Source organism: Oryctolagus cuniculus, chromosome 9 (assembly GCF_964237555.1).
Source record: "Oryctolagus cuniculus chromosome 9, mOryCun1.1, whole genome shotgun sequence".
NCBI classification, from domain to species: domain Eukaryota; kingdom Metazoa; phylum Chordata; class Mammalia; order Lagomorpha; family Leporidae; genus Oryctolagus; species Oryctolagus cuniculus.
This window is the reverse complement of record NC_091440.1, coordinates 100,563,971-100,584,097: the sequence shown is the minus strand read 5'-3', so window position 1 is coordinate 100,584,097 and position 20,127 is coordinate 100,563,971. Positions and strand designations below refer to the sequence as shown.

General features: G+C 39.3%; 1 protein-coding gene and 1 non-coding gene across 2 annotated transcripts in view; one reads left to right on the top strand and one right to left on the bottom strand.

The window, feature by feature from the left end:
- Nucleotides 1–19,065, top strand: part of LOC100353846 (alpha-2-macroglobulin) — a 59,140-nt gene extending 40,075 nt beyond the window's left edge. Inside the window, exons 24-36 of the mRNA XM_008259804.4 lie at nucleotides 183–359; nucleotides 571–658; nucleotides 1,540–1,696; nucleotides 2,391–2,465; nucleotides 2,847–3,027; nucleotides 3,812–4,035; nucleotides 12,459–12,674; nucleotides 12,846–12,973; nucleotides 15,074–15,164; nucleotides 16,220–16,288; nucleotides 17,151–17,253; nucleotides 18,555–18,596; nucleotides 18,923–19,065. Of these exons, the coding sequence (XP_008258026.2) occupies nucleotides 183–359; nucleotides 571–658; nucleotides 1,540–1,696; nucleotides 2,391–2,465; nucleotides 2,847–3,027; nucleotides 3,812–4,035; nucleotides 12,459–12,674; nucleotides 12,846–12,973; nucleotides 15,074–15,164; nucleotides 16,220–16,288; nucleotides 17,151–17,253; nucleotides 18,555–18,596; nucleotides 18,923–18,945 (1,574 nt within the window). The 3' untranslated portion in view covers nucleotides 18,946–19,065. The remainder of the gene's footprint in view (nucleotides 1–182; nucleotides 360–570; nucleotides 659–1,539; nucleotides 1,697–2,390; nucleotides 2,466–2,846; nucleotides 3,028–3,811; nucleotides 4,036–12,458; nucleotides 12,675–12,845; nucleotides 12,974–15,073; nucleotides 15,165–16,219; nucleotides 16,289–17,150; nucleotides 17,254–18,554; nucleotides 18,597–18,922) is intronic.
- Nucleotides 182–5,023, bottom strand: LOC127492046 (uncharacterized). Its single transcript, XR_007921013.2, has 2 exons — nucleotides 4,704–5,023; nucleotides 182–4,061 (listed from the first exon to the last, which is right to left on the bottom strand). It is a non-coding gene; the product is annotated as an uncharacterized protein (transcript).
- Nucleotides 19,066–20,127: the final 1,062 nt, after the last annotated feature.

The following is a 20,127-nucleotide window of genomic DNA, read 5'->3' as shown; positions in this document are numbered from 1 at the left end:
AATTTTTCGACTTCTTGCTCATATCTCTAACTTTTCCTCACTCTACTTGGCTTCCAGTATACCTGACCTTCCTCTCAAATTCTAGTTCCTTCAAATCTGCTGACTTTTAGAAATGACTCTAAATATTGATTCATGATTCTGTTCATTTATGATTGTTTTGACTTCTCCTCTTTCGCTCTCAGGTGACATTTTAGGCTCTCCTATAAAAAACACACACAGTCTCCTCCAGATGCCCTATGGCTGTGGTGAACAGAACATTGCCCTTTTTGCTCCTAATATCTATGTACTGAAATATCTGAATGAAACCCACCAACTGACTCCAGAGCTCAAGTCCAAGGCCATAAACTTTCTCAATGCTGGTGAGTAAGGAGCAGACACTTCACTTTCTGATTGTAAATATTCCTTCCACAAGTAGGCTTCACATTCAATGGGTTCTTGGAGGGCCCTGCATTGAAGAGAGGCCAGGGCACATGGGTGGCTTTTCTGGCATTAGTCTAAACATAGGAGGATCCCATCTTTCTCTGATATGTCACTGATATTTCATGAACCATCTGAAACTTTCCATCTCAGGTTATCAGAAACAGCTGAACTACAAACACAAAGATGGCTCCTACAGCGCCTTTGGAGACAAAAATGGCAATGATGAAGGCAACACTTGGTAATGAAAGGGTACTATCGGCCAGACCTGTACAACTCTTGCTCCTCATGGCAACTCTATGAATTAGACAGTATGGGCCTCTTTTTACAGAGGTAGAAAATTGTGCCTAGTGCCATCTCTAGGTTGCATGAATAAGTGGCAGAGCTGAGACTTATCTCAGGGTTTATCTGCTTTAATTTCAAAATATATTTTTCACTGAATACAGTAAGCTATTCTTTGTTATATATCTCTAATACTCATTACAAGTTTTTTTTTTAAATGGCCACACATAAGGTATTTTTACACATCCAGAAATGCTAGAAACTGAGACTAGAAAAGCCTTTCTTCCTAGTACCTCCTTGCATTAAATAATACTATTCTTCTGAGGTAAAATACATAGGCAAGTAAGAGACAACACATGTAAAGGAGGCTGGTAGAAGGGACAGGAAGGAAGGCAGGGGAAAGGGCTTATATTTAGTTTTTAGTTAGTGTTTCCTGGCCAAAAAAAAAAAAATATTTCCACAAGGTTAGCCTATATAGCAGGAACTTTAGAATAGAAGGGTTTTCTCATCTACATAGAAAATCAATGGAAGGGATAAAACCTAACATGAGTGTGTAAGTCAACCAAATGAACAAGTAAGGCCAAGTCTAAGCACCTAAAACAAACTGGAAGTAAATCAGGAAGCACTTGAAACAAGTTGGCAATGGATTATTGGCAGGCAGAGCCCAGAGAAAGAGAATAGTGTCTTGGGGTAGCAAACAGATACTGCCCAGCCCCACACATTCAGATCATCTCATACTGACTCACGAGTCTTGTGGGGTGCCCTGCGATGAAGCTTGGGCATGTGAAGGTGCTGCATGACAACAAATAACTCCAACAATCACTTTTCTCTCTCCACCAGGCTCACAGCCTTTGTGCTCAAGAGTTTTGCCCAAGCACAACCCTTTGCCTTCATTGACAAAGCACACATTACCCAAGCCCTCACTTGGCTTTCTCAGAAGCAAAAGGACGATGGCTGTTTCAGGAGTTCTGGGAATCTCTTCAACAATGCCATGAAGGTGATTGCTCTGTTTTTTAAAAGATTTATTTATTTTTTTAAAAGGCAGAGTTGCAGAGAGTGTGGTGGTGGGGAAAGACAGAGGGAGAAAGAGAGATCTTCCATTCTCTGGTTTACTCCCCAAATGGCTACAATGTCCAAGGCTGAACCAGGCCAAAGCTAGCAGCCTGGAACTCCATTTGAGTCTCCCACATGGATGGCAGGGGCCCAAGCACGTGGACCATTTACTGCTGCTTCCCCAGACACACTAGCAGGGAGGTGGATCAGAAGTAGAGCAGCTACAGTAGAAACGCTGCTCATATAGAATGCCAACATCACAGGTGGCAGCTTAACCTGCTGCACCACAAAACCAGCCCCCAAGCAGGTGATTTATTTTCTGAACTAGTCATAAACCTGCTGAATCCCTAACCCATGGCAATTTCTTGAAGGATGAAAGCATCTAAGGAGAAGTGGCAAGGGAATTCTTAAAGGAAAGGACTGGAAAGTATAGGAGAGCAATAGGGTAGGGAGATAAACCTGCATACCACTGAGGAGAAAGAAATGGGACCTAGGTGGGAAGTGTGCTTTGTACAGTGAATATATGGATGAGAATAAATTCCAAAGACTCATAGAAGATTGGCCATCAGAAGAGAAGAAACTTTTGAAGGGTTTCTGAAAGTGGAATTTATCTCCCTTTCCCTCTCTTACATTTACAGGGTGGAGTAGATGATGAAGTGACCCTCTCTGCCTATATCACCATTGCCCTTCTGGAAATTCCTCTCCCAGTCACTGTGGGTATCACATATTTCTCCAGTTTTCCAACTGCTATGGAATCTACTGAATTAGGGTTATAATACCACTCCTCTCCAAGCCAAGTGACAACTTTTCCCTTTGCATGTCATTATGCATCTGCCTAATTCCACCAAAAAGAAACTACTTGTTCAATAAAATCCAGGATCAAGTGCCAAAACTAATCAGAAACACATGGCCCCTGGTCGCACAATTATCAGTTTCATTTAATGGGATCCTAATGGGGGGGGGGGTGATTTCTAAAAAGATGGCTGGTGAATGGATGGAGGAAGAGAGAGAGAGAAAGTAGTTTTCAAACGCATTGTTACCTCCTATCCTAGAGTCTTTAACATAGCTGAAGGTACCCTGTTCTCCCTTCACAGGACCCTGTGGTTCGCAATGCCCTGTTTTGCCTAGAGTCAGCCTGGAACACAGCACAGGAAAAGACCAATGGCAGCCACGTCTACACCAAGGCACTGTTGGCCTATGCTTTTGCCCTGGCAGGTAACCAGGGCCGAAGGAATGAAGTACTCAAGTCACTTGATGAGGAAGCTATAAAGGAAGGTGAGAGCATATTTTAATATTTTTTGCCCCACCTACTTCCACTCAAGGGAAAAGGGGAAGATTTTTGAATTCCTGAAAAGAATCTTCTTTTGGCCTATACCCCTATGAAATGCTGAGATTCACATGCAGAATCACCCATTGGGAGATTAACACTCCCTAAATCCCCATGCCTTCTCTGGAATATTTTGTTATATAGAGAACAATATCAATAAAAATAATAATATAGGAGACTTCAGGGCTATCAATCTCTCCTTACAAAGACAAGTGTAGTTCATATTTATACTTTTTTATGATATATGAATACAAGTCAGGGTCGTTTGAGATACTAAGGGCTGTAGCAGATAAGTGGTCATCTATAATAGTAGTTTTCATGTTTTACAAGTTCTATTACGACTCCCTAAAATAAATTGGTAGGTTTTATATTTAACTTCAAATAAAAATATTGACCTAATAAATTTAGGGTGTAGGTGAGGGAGTCAAAGAGGGAATCATATCAGCTATTTTTTCCTTATTAATCCTACAAAAATAATATTTGAGAATAGTTTGCTTCATGTCTTATAAATCTCTGTCCTCAATGTTTTGATCAACCACACTTGATCTTATCAAGTTTGCAATTTATTCTGGATTAATTTCTGGATTAATAAATTTAGAGATATTTTGATTGATGTAAAAAAAAACCCCTTACTTCAGCTTTTGTTATTTCTTTCTAAATAAAAGCATAGGCTTTTAGAGTCATGCATGAAATATTAATGATTTTCATTCTTGCGTTATTCTTATCATTAAGATGATTCAATTCACTGGGAGCGACCTCAGAAACCCAAGTCGTCAGAGGGCCATTTCTTCCACCCCCGGGCTCCCTCTGCTGAGGTGGAGATGACGTCCTATGTGCTCCTTGCTCACCTCACTGCCTGGCCTGCCCCAGCCTCAGAGGACCTGACTACTGCAAAGCTCATTGTGAAGTGGATCACAAAGCAGCAGAACGCCCACGGCGGCTTCTCCTCCACCCAGGTCTGTGGTTCCACAACATTCTTGTCCTGTAGAGTCAGGGTGCAGTTGGGAGGAATGAACAAAATAAATGAGTAATAGTAAGAGAAAGGGTAAGAAAGAAAAGGACATGAAAGGCTATTGATGAGTATTTTGAGTCTGTCAGAAACAAGGAAAAGAACCTAAAACACTTCAGTAACTCACCCCAATCCCTATTCTAGCCCACTGGAGTACTCTTATACCTTACTTATTGAAGCAGGGTTGTCCCCTCAGACCTTTTTATGTGGTAACCAAACCTTGGATTGTGAACAATGGCAAAAAATCAAAAAAGTCTGGAATGCCTATAATACTACAAGTGATCCCTTAAACTGAACCAGAGGGATGAGTTGTCTAAGAAATGATGTATGAACATTTACTGCTTTATGTTCCCGGTGCTCCAGTCTGCACCTTCTTTCCCTCCTCTGCTAAAAGTTTCTCCTTATTTATTCATAGGTCCCTTTTAAGTTTTCTCCAAATAATAGAAACTCATGCTTCCGCTCTTCACCTCCCACCATCAGGGGTCAATCAGGATTATTAACCATTGACTGTATCATCCAGCCACATGTAACCTTAGAAAATATTACTTCTAAAACTCTAACGGAATACCTATAAATTCTACTGCAAGTATTCTGAGCATCCATGGCAGAACTTACCTTCAGAGATGCTTGGTGAAATGGAGCCCACTCCATGTGCTTGTTTTTCCTTTTGCCAGTCCTACTATCTGAAGGACAGCACTGTGCCATTTTAATGAAAAACAAGAAGGTATCTAAAAAGAAAGATATTCTGGGGTGTAAAGTACATGCTCACAGAATGTTACTAATGAAGAGAGTGAGAAACCATTGAGAAAACTAGAATTATAAAGCTCTTCTTCATGTTATTATTTAAGAATTACTTATTTTTTTAAATTTTGAATTTTTCTTTTTTTAATTTTTTATTTAGTAAATATAAATTTTCAAAGTACAGTGAATGGATTGCAATGGCTTCCCCCCCACCATAATTTCCCTCCCACTCACACCCCTCCCATCTCCCGCTCCCTCTCCCATTCCATTCACATCAAGATTCATTTTCAATTATCTTTATATACAGAAGATCATTTCAGTTTCTGTGTGGGAGCAAACTGTTGAAATCTTTACTTAATGAATGCTAAACTGATCTTCTGTATATAAAGAGAATCGAAAATGAATCTTGATATGAATGGAAGGGGAGAGGGAGTGGATAAGGGGAGGGTTGCGGGTTGGAGGGACGTTATGGGGGGAAGCCATTGTAATCAATATTCTGTACTTTGGAAATTTATATTCATTAAATAAAAGTTAAAAAAAGAAGATCAATTCAGTATACATTAAGTAAAGATTTCATCAGTTTGCACCCACACAGAAACACAAAGTGTAAGATACTGTTTCAGTATTAGTTATAGCATTACTTCATATTGGACAGCACACTAAAGACAGATCCCACATGAGAAGTAAGTACACAGTGACTCATGTTGTTGACTTAACAATTTGACACTCTTGTTTATGACATCAGTAATCTCCCTAGGCTCTAGTCATGAGTTGCAAAGGCTATGGAAGCCTTTTGAGTTCGCCGACTTCGATCTTATTCCGACAGGGTCATAGTCAAAGTAGAAGTTCTCTCCTCCCTTCAGAGAAAGGTACCTCTTTCTTTGATGGCCCCATTCTTTCCACTGGGATCTCACTCACAGAGATCTTCCATTTAGGTCTTCCTTTTTTTTTTTTTTTCCAGGGTGTCTTGGCGTTCCATGCCTAAAATATTCTCATGGGCTCTTCAGCCAGATCCGAATGCCTTAAGGGCAGATTCTGAGGCCAGAGTGCTATTTAGGACACCTGCCATTCTATGAGTTTACTGTGTATCCTGCTTCCCATGATGGATTGTTCTCTCCCTTTTTGATTCTATCAGCTAGTGTTAGACACTAGACTTGTTTGTGTGATCCCTTTGACTCTTAGACCTATCAGTGTGATCAATTGTGAACAGAAATTGATCACTTGGACTAGTGAGATGGCACTGGTACATGCCACTTTCATGGGATCGTATTGGGATCCCCTGGAATGATTCTAACTCCACCATTTAGGGCAAGTCCGATTGAGCATGTCCCAAATTGTACATCTCCTCCCTCTCTTATTCCCACTCTTATATTTAACAGGGATCACTTTTCAGTTAAAATTTAAACAGCTAAGAATAATTGAGTGTTAATCATAGAGTTTAACCAATAGTACTAGAACAAAACAAAGAGAAAATACTAAAGTGGATAAAGTATTACATTGTACATCAACAGTCAGGACAAGAGCTGATCAAGTCACTGTTTCTCATAGTGTCCATTTCATTTCAAAAGGTTTCCCCTTTGCTGCTCAGTTAGTTGACGCCGATCAGGGAGAACATATGATATTTGTCCCTTTGGGACTGGCTTAATTCACTCAGCATAATGTTTTCCAGATTCCTCCATCTTGTTGCAAATGACTGGATTTCATTGTTTCTTACTGTGGTATAGTATTGTATAGAGTACATGTCCCATAATTTCTTTATCCAGTCTACTGTTGATGGGCATTTATGTGGATTCCAGGTCTTAGCTATTGTGAATTGAGCTGCAATAAACATTAAGGTGCAGACCGCTTTTTTGTTTGCCAATTTAAATTCCTTTGGGTAAGTTACAAGGAGTGAGATGGCTGGGTTGAATGGTAGGGTTATATTCAGGTTTCTGAGGAATCTCCAGACTGACTTCCATAGTGGTTTAACCAGTTTGCATTCCCACCAACAGTGGGTTAGTGTCCCTTTTTCCCCACATCCTCTCCAGCTTCTGTTGTTGGTAGATTTCTGAATGTGAGCCATTCTAACTGGGGTGAGGTGAAACCTCATTGTGGTTTTGATTTGCATTTCCCTGATTGCTAGTGATCTTCAACATTTTTTCATGTGTCTGTTGGCCATTAGGATTTCCTCTTTTGAAAAATGTCTATTGAGGTCCTTGGCCCATCTCTTAAGTGGGTTGTTTGGTTTGATGTTGTGGAGCTTCTTAATTTCTTTGTAGATTCTGGGTATCAACCCTTTATCTGTTGCATAGTTTGCGAACATTTTTCCCCATTCTGTTGGTTGCCTCTTCACTCTCCTGACTGTTTCTTTTGAAGTACAGAAACTTCTCAATTTGATGCAATCCCAAATGTTAATTTTGGCTTTGACTGCTTGTGCTTCTGGGGTATTTTCCAACAAGTCTTTGCCAGTACCTATATCTTGGAGAGTTTCTCCAATGCTCTCTAATAATTTCATTGTGCTGGGTCGTAGATTTAAGTCTGTAATCCATGTTAAGTGAATTTTTGTGTAAGGTGAAAGGTAGGGGTCTTGCTTCATCCTTCTGCACGTGGAAATCCAATTTTCCCAGCACCATTTATTGAATAGACTGTCCTTACTCCAGGGATTGGTTTTGGATCCTTGATCAAATATAAGTTGGCTGTAGATGTTTGGATTGATTTCTGGTGTTTCTGTTCTGTTCCATTGGTCTATCCATCTGTTTCTGTACCAGTACCATGCTGTTTTGATTACAACTGCCCTGTAGTATGTCCGGAAATCTGGTATTGTGATGCCTCCAGCTCTGTTTTTGTTGTACAAGATTGCTTTAGCTATTCGAGGTCTCCTGTGCCTCCATATGAATTTCAGCATCATTTTTTCTAGATCTGAGAAGAATGTCTTTGGTATCTTGATTGGGATTGCATTGAATCTATAAATTGCTTTTGGGAGAATGGACATTTTGATGATGTTGATTCTTCCAATCCATGAGCATGGAAGATTTTTCCATTTTTTGGTATCCTCTTCTATTTCTTTCTTTAAGATTTTGTAATTCTCATCGTAGAGATCTTTAACGTCCTTGGTTAAGTTTCTTCCAAGGTATTTGATTGTTTTTGTAGTTATTGTGAATGGGATTGATCTTAGAAGTTCTTCCTCAGCCATGGCATTGTCTGTGTATACAAGGGCTGTTGATTTTTGTGCATTGATTTATATCCTGCTACTTTGCCAAACTCTTCTATGAGTTCCAATAGTCTCTTAGTAGAGTTCTTTGGATCCCCTAAATAAAGAATCATATCATATGCAAAGAGGGATAGTTTGACTTCTTCCTTCCCAATTTGTATCCCTTTAATTTCTTTTTCTTGTCTGATGGCTCTGGCTAAAACTTCCAGAACTATATTGAATAGCAGTGGTGAGAGTGGGCATCCATGTCTGGTACCAGATCTCAGTGGAAATGCTTCCAACTTTTCCCCATTCAATAGGATGCTGGCCATGGGTTTTTCATAAATTGCTTTGATTGTATTGAGGAATGTTCCTTCCATACCCAGTTTACTTAGAGTTTTCATCATGAAAGGGTGTTGTATTTTATCAAATGCTTTCTCAGCATCTATTGAGACAATCATATGGTTTTTCTTCTGCAGTCTGTTAATGTGGTGTATCACGTTGATTGTTTTGCGCAGATTGAACCATCCCTGCATACCAGGGATAAATCCCACTTGGTCTGGGTGGATGATCTTTCTGATGAGTTGTTGCATTCTATTGGCCAGAATTTTAGTGAGGATTTTTGCATCTATGTTTATCAGGGATGTTGGTCTGTAAATCTCTTTCAATGCTGCATCTTTTTCCGGCTTAGGAATTACGGTGATGCTGGCTTCATGGAAAGAATTTGGGAGGATTCCCTCTTTTTTGATTCTTCTGAATAGTTTGAGAAGAATTGGAGTTAGTTCTTCTTTAGATGTCTGGTAGAATTCAGCAGTCAATCCATCTGGTCCTGGGCTTTTCTTTGTTGGGAGGGCCTTTATTACTGTTTCAATTTCTGTCTCAGTTATGGGTCTGTTTAGGTTTTCTATGTCTTCCTTGTTCAATTTAGGTAGGTTGCATGTGTCCAGGAATCTATCCATTTCTGATAGGTTTCCCTGTTTGCTGGCATACAAGTCCTTGTAATAATTTCTGATGATTCTTTTTATTTCTGTGGTGTCTGTTGTTACGTTTCCTTTTTCATCTCTGATTTTATTGATTGGGGTCTTTTCTCTTCTTTTTTTAGTTGGTTGGGCCAATGGGGTGTCAATTTTGTTTATTTTTTCAAGAAACCAGCTCTTTGCTTGGCTTATTTTTTGTATTTTTTTTTTTGGATTCGATCCTGTTAATTTCTTCTCTGATTTTAATTATTTCTCTTCTCCTACTAGATTTGGGTCTGGTTTGCTGTAGGTTTTCTAGATCCTTGAGGTGAATTGAAAGCTCATCTATTTGGTGCCTTTCCAATTTCTTGATGTAGGCACCTATTGATATAAACTTTCCTCTTAACACTGCTTTTGCTGCGTCCCATAAGTTTTGGTATGTTGTGCTGTTATCCTCATTTACTTCCAGAAAATTTTTGATTTCTGTTTTAATTTCTTCTATGACCCATTTTTCATTTTGGAGCATGTTGTTCAAGCTCTATGTGTTTGCCTATGCTCTAGGGATTCCTGAGTTGCTAATTTCCAACTTCATTCCTTTATGGTCTGAGAAGCTGCATGGTATGATTATAATTCTTTTGAACTTGCTGAGACTTGCTTTATGGCCTAGTATGTGGTCAATCCTAGAGAAGGTTCCATGTACTGCTGAGAAGAATGTAAATGCATTCTGTGTAGGATGAAAAGTTCTGTAGATATCTGTTAGATCCATTTGGGCTATAGTGTCATTTAAATCTACTGTCTCCTTGTTGATCTTCTGTCATGTTGATCTATTTCTGAGAGTGGAGTATTGAAGTCCCCCAGTACTATTGTACTGGGGTCTAAGTCTCCCTTTCAGTCCCTTAAGAAATCCTTTAAATAAACCGGTGCCCTGTAATTAGGTGCATATACATTGATAATTGTTATATATTCCTGTTGAATTGAACCCTTAATCATTATATAGTGCCCCTCTTGGTCTCTTGTAACAGTTTTTGTGGTAAAGTTTATGTTGTCCGATATTAAGATGGCTACGCCCGCTCTTTTTCCATTAATGTTGGCATGGTATATGTTTTCCCAGCCTTTCACTTTCAGTCTGTATGCATCTTTATTGGAAAGATGTGTTTCTTGTAAGCAGCAAATAGATGGGTTTTGTTCCTTAAGCCAGTCTTTTAACTGGACAGTTCAGGCCATTAACGTTCAATGTGACTATTGACAAGTGGTAACTTTGCCCTTGCCATTTGCCAAAGATATTTTCTAATATATGCTTTGAATTCCCTGTGATCTTTTGCTGTGAGGTTTCCTTCCTTTACCTTCTTTCATATTGATGACCGTGTTTCTGTGTTTCTGTGTGCAACACATCTTTAAGCATCTTTTGCAGGGCTGGACGAGTGGCAACAAATTCTTTCAATTTTTGTTTGCTATGGAAGGTCTTTATTTCACCTTCGTTCACAAATGAGAGCTTTGCAGGATATAATATTCTGGGCTGGCAGTTGTTCTCTCTTAGTACCTGTGCTATGTCTCGCCATTCCCTCCTAGCTTGTAGGGTTTCTGATAGAAGTCTGCTGTGAGTCTAACTGGAGATCCTCTGAAAGTAATCTGATGTTTCTCTCTTGCACATTTTAGGGTCTTTTCTTTCTGTTTCACTGTGGTGAGTTTAATTACAATGTGTCATGGTGAGGATCTCTTTTGGTCATGTTTACTAGGGGTTCCATGAGCTTCCTGTACTAGGATGTCTCTGTCCTTCTCCAAACCCGGGAAATTTTCTGCTATTATCTCACTAAAAAGGCCTTCTACTCCTTTCTCCCTCTCCATGCTTTCAGGAACTCCTAGAACCCGAATGTTGGTTTTTTTAATAGTTTCCTGTAGATTCCCCACAATATTTTTTAGATTTCTAATTTCCTCTTCTTTTCTTTGGCTTGACTATATCCTTTCCTGTGGTCTGTCTTCTAAGTCCAATATTCTCTCTTCTGCTTCACCCATTCAGTTTTTAAGACTCTCTAATGTGTTTGTCATTTGATCTATTGAATTCTTCATTTCATTATGATTTCTCACCACTATCACAGTTTCATGTTCTACTAGTTGTTTCATTTCATTTTGATTCCTCCTTAATATTTCATTTTCGAGAGAAAGATTTTCTATCTTGTCCATTAAGGATTTCTGTAGTTCAAGAATTTGTTTTTGAGAACTTCTTAATGTTCTTATCAATTTTTTGAGATCCACTTTTTGCATTTCTTCTATCTCATCATCTTTATAATCTTGAATTGGGGTGTCTTTTTCATTTGGGGGCATCATAGTGTCTTCCTTGTTCTTATTACCTCTGTTTTTGTGTTTGTTTGGCATATTGGAGATATTCTTTGGTTTCTTCACTGTGGTGTTTTTTCTTGTTATACTATGACTCTAGATTAAGTGGACTGTCTGTTTTTGATGGAGCCTTAGAGGCTTGAGATGAGTGTGGCCTGAGAGCTCTGTTTGGTTCCTCAAGGTTAAGGGTGTGCCAAAGGTGACCCTCCCAGGTTAGGCATGGTAAATCTCTCTTTCTTTCTTTCTTTCTTTTTTTTTTTTGATTCAAAAGGGAAGTAATTCCGCACAGCTGAACAGAATTGGAGGTAGTTAGCAGGCAAATGATCTATCCACAGGAGCCAGAGATTGGAAGCTCTTTTCCAAGGACCACACGGGGAATCTGTTCTGCCCTCAGTGTGGGCTCCAATTCTCCTCCTGCAGTCTCCCACTGGGTTGCCAAGGTTACCGAATTGTAGTGTCTCTGGAGACTACTCACGTGAATTCCGTGAGTTCTCTCCCCCACCATCTGTTTTTTTCACAGTCTCAGTTCAGTTGCACCACACATTCACTGTGTCCTAATCTCCTGTTAATTCACCACCACCACCACCACCACCCCCCCCGCAGAGTCAGGATTTTCTGCTGGGCTCAGGGCCAGTGCAGACCTGAGGTCACCCTGCTTATTACATATGTCCAAGATGGTGCCTGCTCTTTGTCTTGCTCACCTTTGAGAGGTGAGTGGAGAGAAACTCGTGTGCGTATTGGTCACTTTTTTTTCTCTCTCTCTCTCTTCTAGTAGCCTAGTGAACTTTTCCCCACTGGGTCATTCCCTCTAGTCTCCTCTTTCTGCTTGCCTGCCGGTGTCTCAGGCTATTGAGTTTCGGCTCACCTCGCGTTCCAGTGCTGGTGTGTGGAGTCTGCCACTGGCGTCCCAAACTGTGGGCTTCCATGCTCTCCACGCAGGTCCACCAAAGTCTTAACTCCAGAGATTGATGTTTGCTCAAGTTTTACTGAGGCAGTTTGAGCTTCTTCAATTTTCCTCCTCCCCTTCCAGTGCTGGTGCACAGACTCTGCGGCTCCCGCGGCTTCGGCCGCTCCGGCTGCTCCACATTTATAATTGTAAAAATGGACTCTGGAAGGTTCATGCCCCTAAAAGATGACATTATCTTGGATTTTTACACTAATTTCTTTCAGGACACGGTGGTGGCTCTCCATGCTTTGTCCAGATATGGAGCAGCTACTTTTGCTAGAACCGAGACAGTGAAAGTGGCCATCCAGTCTTTGGGAACATTTTCGACAAACTTCCAAGTAGAAAACAGTAATCGCCTGTTATTACAGCAGGTCTCATTGCCAGACCTTCCTGGAGAGTATGACATAACAGTGTCAGGAGAAGGATGTGTGTATATTCAGGTAAGACTCGGGAGAAATTGAAAATATTCAACTGTAACCCTCTCCTGGAAATGGAATCTCAATTTATTATGACCCTCACAAAGAAAGAGCAAGTCAAGAGAAATGAAATGGTGTCAGTTTAAGGGATGCCGTGGACTGGAGATAATTACTTTGTATCTATCAATCCAACAGACAGCTCTGAAATACAATGTTTTCTTGGAGAAGAAAGAATCTGCATTCGATCTCCAAGTACAGACTACACCCCCCACCTGTGATGGACCCAAAGCCCACACAAGCTTCCAGATATCAATAAATGTCAGGTAAGAATATCTGTCTCTATTATGTAGCTGTGAGACTATCAGCTACCAAGAACTCCTCAAGTATACTTAAATTAACTCATAAAGTTTTTGCCTTATTCATTAAAATTGCTTCCCCACTGTGTACAGTGAAGAATTAGTAGGTTTATAAACCCTAATTAATCTGCCTCCAAGGCTCTTAGTACCCACTTTCATTGTTGAAAAACAAATAATTCTTTTCAATAACTCTAAAACATGGCTCATCCTTCTTTATCTCTAGTGCAAAGTCTTCCTGTTCTATTAAAATTCTGTAAGATTTAATAACATTCTTCATAGCTCTACTGGGAATAGAACAAGAGTACAACATCTGATGCATCTTAGAATGAAAAGAGAAAATAATGTTCACAATTTGATCAACCATCAACAGACAAATAAGTTCAATATATTTCATAAAAGCAAAACCTATTAAGATAAATTATATTCAAGAAGCTACCTAGAATATGAACAGAGATATGGTCTCTTACCTAAAGGAATATGATAGGTTAGTTATGAAGATAATTTTCACATGAAGAAAAAGATCATGATTAATATTAATAATGTAAGTTGCAAAGAAATGGCATACACTAGAGATTCCAAACTCTGGTTAGCATACTCTGTACAATTTGTTTAAAAATGCAGACTCTCTCAGAGGTTCAATTAATTATTTCGAGATCTGTGCTTGGGCATCTATTTTTGTTTTTGGCTCTTTTCTTTTGTTTTGCTTTTTACGTTTTAATGAAATCCTGTAGGTGTGTTTGGAATGCTTTGAGAATCACTCATATTGGCAGTAAAGGCTACCTATTTCCAGGGATGGAAGGTCCTAAGGATTATTAGAAAACTTATGATAAAATTTAGACAAGGTCATAGTCAAAGTGGAGGTTCTCTCCTCCCTTCAGAGAAAGGCACCTCCCTCTTTGAAGACCTGTTCTTTCCACTGGGATCTCACTCACAGAGATCTTTTTGCCAGAGTGTCTTGGCTTTCCATGCCTGAAATACTCTCATGGGCTTTTCAGCCAGATCCGAGTGCCTTTAGGGCTGATTCTGAGGCCAGAGTGCTATTTAGGACATCCGCCATTCTATGAGTCTGCTGAGTATCTCACTTCCCATGTTGGATCACTCTCCCCTTTATTTATTCTATCGGTTGGTGTTAGCAGATACTAGACTTGTTTATGTGCTCCCTTTGACTCTTAGTCCTTTCATTATGATCAATTGTGAACTGAAATTGATCACTTGGAATAGTGAGATGGCATTGGCACATGCCACCTTGATGGGATTGAATTGGAATCCCCTAGTATGTTTCCAACTCTACCAATTGGGGCAAGATAAGAGTCGGAGAACTCAAGGGGCTTCCATAGCCTTGGAAACTCATGACTGGTGCATACGGAGATTACTGATGCCATAAACAGGAGTGTCAATTTGTAAAGTCAACAACAGGAGTCACTGTGCACTTACTCCTCATGTAGGATCTCTGTCCTTAATGTGCTGTACACTGAGGCTTAATGCTATAACGAGTACTCAAACAGTATATTTCACTTTGTGTTTCTATGGGGGTGCAAACTGTTGAAATCTTTACTTAATGTACACTAAACTGATCTTCTGTTAAAAAAAAAAAAAAAAAAAAAAGAAACTATCAATTCCCAACTTGACTCTCACTGGGATTAAACATGACAATAGGTCTGATCTGATTTCATCATCATTAAAAAAAAAATCATCTATTATTTTTCACTTTATGTTTCTGTGTGGGAACAAACTGTTGAAATCCTTACTTAAGGTATACTAAGCTGATCTTCTGTATACTAAGATAATCGAAAATGAATCTTGATGTGAATGGAAGGGGAGAGGGAGTGGGAAAGGGGAGGGTGGTGGGTGGGAGGGACGGTATGGGGGGGAAAGCCATTGTAACCCATGAGACGTACTTTGGAAATTTATATTCATTAAATAAAAGATAAAAAAAAAAAAAAAAAAAAAAAAAAAAAAAAAAAAAAAGAAAACTTATGATAAAATTTTACAACTCATTCTGGAACTTAAAAGAAGATAGGATTCAAAATAGAGTGAAATGTATCTCTTTCCTTTTTGTATCTATAGTTACATAGGAAGCCGTCAAGTCTCCAACATGGTGATTGTTGATATAAAAATGATATCTGGTTTCATCCCATTGAAACCAACAGTGAAAATGGTAAGTAGACACTACATACATACTGGGCTTCCCATGTCCCCAGTTTAAGACCATAGCCATAGCATTCTTGTTAGGAAAACAGGCACAGAATAGAGAGGAGGCAGTGTGTGAATTTACAGCCAGGCCAAATTTACTCAGAGAAAATAAATTTGCAGAGGTGGGTGACCAACTGCCAGTGTGCACAGGTTGGAACATGTGGCAGAAGGCCCTGACCCCCAGGGGCTGGCCGGGCCTTTTTATATTTTAGAAGGGCTAAGAATGGGGGTGGCAGTAGGAGGCAGCAGGCAAAGGTAGATTCCTGCAATGGGGTAGGGCCTTGGGAACCTGGAAAAGAATGCTGGGCAGGGTATGAAGGCAATAGGGTATGAGACCCAATTGAAACTCAAGGGGAAGGAATTAATTCCAATGTTTGTGGATCTTTTGGGCAGTGAGCAAGACCAGCTGAGGCTTACTGTCTTTGTTCCATCAATTTTATTGATGTCAACCTGTATCAAAGGAACACTGGTCCTAATCTAAGAACATTGAACTTACACGATACCAAGTATACATTTAACATTGTGCTAGGTGTCAATACAAAGAAATATAACAATCGTGTGTAAATCAATTAATCCTGTATTCTACTTAAGGATAGAGCAAATGGAAATTTGAAACTGTTAAATAACATCTCAAGGTTAGATAGCATCAAATATCAAAATTGCTGTTATAGTCTTTATTCTGTGAAAATTTAGAGAAAACTGAAATCAATGTCAGTTAGAGTAAAGAAATATATCATCATATCTAATCTCAGAGGAGTAACTATCCAACTTGAGGATACTTCTCTTTTATCTTCAAGCAAAAGTCAAAAATATCTATGACTTAGTCAAACTTTTGTATCTAATGTAGTGTTAGTAACAATTTTCTTTACTATATTTTCATTTTACCAGACAAACTCTTTTAGGGAAGTTTAATCTTGGATTCATTTTTCTATTGAATTCAGTCTGATAGGACATTCGTCTCTTTAAACCTCAGAGGCTTCATTTATCAGTAACATTGGTGATTTCTCTACTTTTCCTCAGCTTACAAGATCTAACCATGTGAGCAGGGCAGAAGTGAGCAACAACAATGTCTTGATTTATTTGGAACAGGTGAGAGCCCCACCGACTCCCTAAAAACACTCAGGTTACTGATCTTTCTAGGTGAGAGGCATATGGCATGTGAAGATCAGTCATAAGAATGACTGTGAGAAAGTGCATACATCCCCTCTGTTCTCACTAGATGATATTTTCAATTCTCTCTCCTCAGTGCATGCTTCCCTGAGAATGAAGGGAAGCTAGTGGGTATGCACTGTTTATAATAAAATGAGAATATGAGTATTTCTGCTTACACCCTTTTCAACAAGCCTGATCATCTAGAAGCCACATCGAGAGGTGATGATTAAGGACAGAAAGCATTCCCAGGGTTGGTTGGTGATTATATCAACAGACCTAAACATATATGTGTGTGAAAAATTAGAAGATAGATTATCTATAGACAATATACATGGATATGGCAAGTATGCTATCACTCTCTATATATTAATCAAAGTTTTATTATAATATAATGCATTGAATTCATGAGCAAAACAAGAACCCCACCCCAAGGAATGTCTGCTTCCTGAATAATTTGTACATATTAATATGTTTAGAGTCAATCTGACATTAAAAATAATTGATCTCTTATTATGGACTGAGTCATTCTTTGGACATTATGGGGGTATATGGATTACTTTAATTATTTAAGAGACATAAATTTCTCAACTGCTCTTGGACCCTCTGCTCTAGTTGCTCAGTTTTATACTCTTGACTCCTGGTCTCCAACCACATGTGTGAACAGTTAGAGGCACAGTGAGGTTGAAAGTGAACATCATCTGCCAACTTAGAATTATTTCTCAGAGGATGAAACAGAGTCATGTAAAAGGAAAAAAATGAGGTCTCCCAGGTTCTAGAGTGTTACTCTTTCCTTTCTCAGGTTACCAATCAGATGTTGAACTTTTCTTTTACTGTTCTGCAAGACATCCCTGTAAGAAACCTGAAACCTGCACTTGTGACAGTCTATGATTACTATGAGACAGGTGAGTAAGATAGTACAAAGAATCCTAAATAAAGTACCAATTCTTAATTAAGGAATTAGAATGTGGTAAATATTTTTAAGTTGTTTTTGCAGTTTATTCTGTCACCTAGACAATTTTCTTGCCTTCTTGGCCTATAAAACTACTCTAAAAATGATCTATAAGACTATCAATGATGCAAAATATTCCAAGAGTTTTACAAACAAGTGCTACAAAAGGATACATAAATCTCTTTTAAAAGTTGCTGGCACCGCGGCACTTGCGGCGCCGGCACACCAGGTTCTAGTCCCAGTCGGGGCGCCGGATTCTGTCCCGGTTGCCCCTCTTCCAGGCCAGCTCTCTGCTGTGGCCAGGGAGTGCAGTGGAGGATGGCCAAAGTACTTGGGTCCCTGCACCCCATGGGAGACCAGGATAAGTACCTGGCTCCTGCCTTCGGATCAGCGCGGTGTGCCGGCTGCAGCGGCCATTGGAGGGTGAACCAACGGCAAAGGAAGACCTTTCTCTCTGTCTCTCTCTCTCACTGTCCACTCTGCCTGTAAAAAAAAAGATAATATAGCAATGAAAGTCAATAAAGAAGAGTAATAGCATACAAGTAATTATAAAAGGAGATTTGATATGGAGTGAATCAAAACCCAAGTGATCACACTAAGACCAAAGAAAGTAACTTTTGAGTTGAAGACTAAAATATGGCTATTATTATGATTGGTGGAGAGGAACAGGCCACGTGTTTCAGACTAGGAGAAAAATATAAGATGTTTTATGGGGGCAGGCATTTAACCAGGTGATTAAGATGCCTGTGTCCCACTTTGGAGTGCCTGGTTTTCATTCCCAGTTACAGCTCCTAACTTCAGCTTCCTGCTAATGTGGATCCTGGGTCATGGCCCAAGTGATTGAGCTCCTGCCACCCACATGAAGAGAGATGGATTGAATTCCTGGCTCATTCAAGACTTTGGCCTCAGCAATTACCATGGAAAATTTCTCTCTTGTGCTCTCTTTCTCTCTCTCTCTCTTTCTCTCTCTCTCTCTCTCAATAAATAAATTTCAAATCCTTTTTAAAGAAGAAAGAATAAAATAACCAAATATGGAAGGATAACTGAAAGTGTACATACCCACAGTGATTCTCTCCTAGGAGTATATCAAAGATATCAAAAGTAGAAATTTCCTATTTCCCTAGAAAGCTGACATTTCTGCAGTTGTGTAGTTTGTGACTCAGGACAGTTTGCAGTCCTAATGTGTCAAAGCCTCTCACAAAACTCTGTCCCTCTGCAGCTCCTATTTTCAAGCTGTTCTGTTGTTTCTTTCAGATGAAGCAGCTTTTGCTGAATACAGTGCCCCCTGCAACACAGGCAAGTCATTTGCACTGAAGGTCAAAACCACTCCTCCTAAACATAAAATCATCTACATCTTTGAATTGATCTCAGATTGTTCACATTGCCTTTTAATACAGAAATGTACATCTTGGGAGTAGAGCATTAACACTCTGGAAGACTTCTCTAATTCCTATATCAGAAGAATTAATACTTATTTAAGGCTAATATCTGATGGATCCCATTCTCAACTATTGCCAGTTCAGTTTCTTTTAACAAGCCCTGATATCCTTACCCAATTATAATTATATTCCCTCCTTAAAAAGTTCTAACTCATATTGTGTGCTTTCCTCTTCTCTCCACAGACACAGAGCAATCAAATGTTTGAGACTCATTTCTCTTAACAAGGTTTTCCTGAAATCTCCAGACCAACCCTTAAAAGGATTGTCTAGTCTCTGCAGTATAGATAATGAACAAGCTTGTTAAATAAATATGCATGTCTAAGGAATCTCTACCACTGATTCTTTCTTCATTCCATGGAAATTTACCCCATGCTCACTTATGACTTGCCCTGTACCCTGTATTTACAGTGAACAAATAATGACATTCAGTAGAGGTAAGACCTCATAGGGTAAAATTGGGAGTGATTCAAAGCAGCCTCAATCCTATAGAACCTCAGAATATACAAAGTAATATAATTGTAATGCAAGAAAGCTTTATTCCCCCCCCAATTTTTTTTGATAATAGTTTATTGACAAGAAGAATGTGAAACATTTCTGAATGGAAACATGTTTTACAAAGGACCTTTAATGCCAGGTCAAATGACTAGCCTGACCAGATAGGCATTCCGTAGTTCAGAATGGTATAAGACATCTGATCAAGCAACTGGGTATAAAATAAGTTATGTTAAGGTGGGACATATAATAACACCACAGTAGTTTCACTGGCTGAGAAATTAGTTGGCCTGACTTCTAGCCTAAAATTGCCACTACCCATTTGCATGACTTTGGGTCAAACATGTACTCTCTGGCTATCACTTCCATGCATGATAGAGTCTGAAATTATTTGGGAAAATTGGTAACTACGCATGGAAGATGGTTTCTGAGGAAGTAAGAAAATGTCAATGTACAAAAAGATGTAGCAGGGTTAACTTCATTTTTTAAAAAGCCATAATGAGTAAACACTATCTACTAGGCATTGCTTTAGCAATTTTATCAGTATTGTGTAATTCTACCCTCATAATCACACTATGACACTATTATTCATCTCATTTTTCAAAAGTACAAGTAAAAGATTTTGAGAAGTTAAGAAACTTTTAGAATCCCCAGTTGATGAAGGAGGCAAGATTTGAACCTGGGCATTCTAGCTCCAAATTGCACATCCTTCTCTGCTACCCTGTGCTACTTTATGGTGGGCATGGAGAAAGTTGTCTTTTCCTTTGATATTTCAGAGGATGGGAAGAGATTGAATGCACTGAAGAGTTGTGTTCAAAGAAAAGAAATAAATGTGAAAATGGAGTGAGGGACAGAGAAGTAGGAAGGACATCTGGGAGACCTTCAGGTGAGTTTGT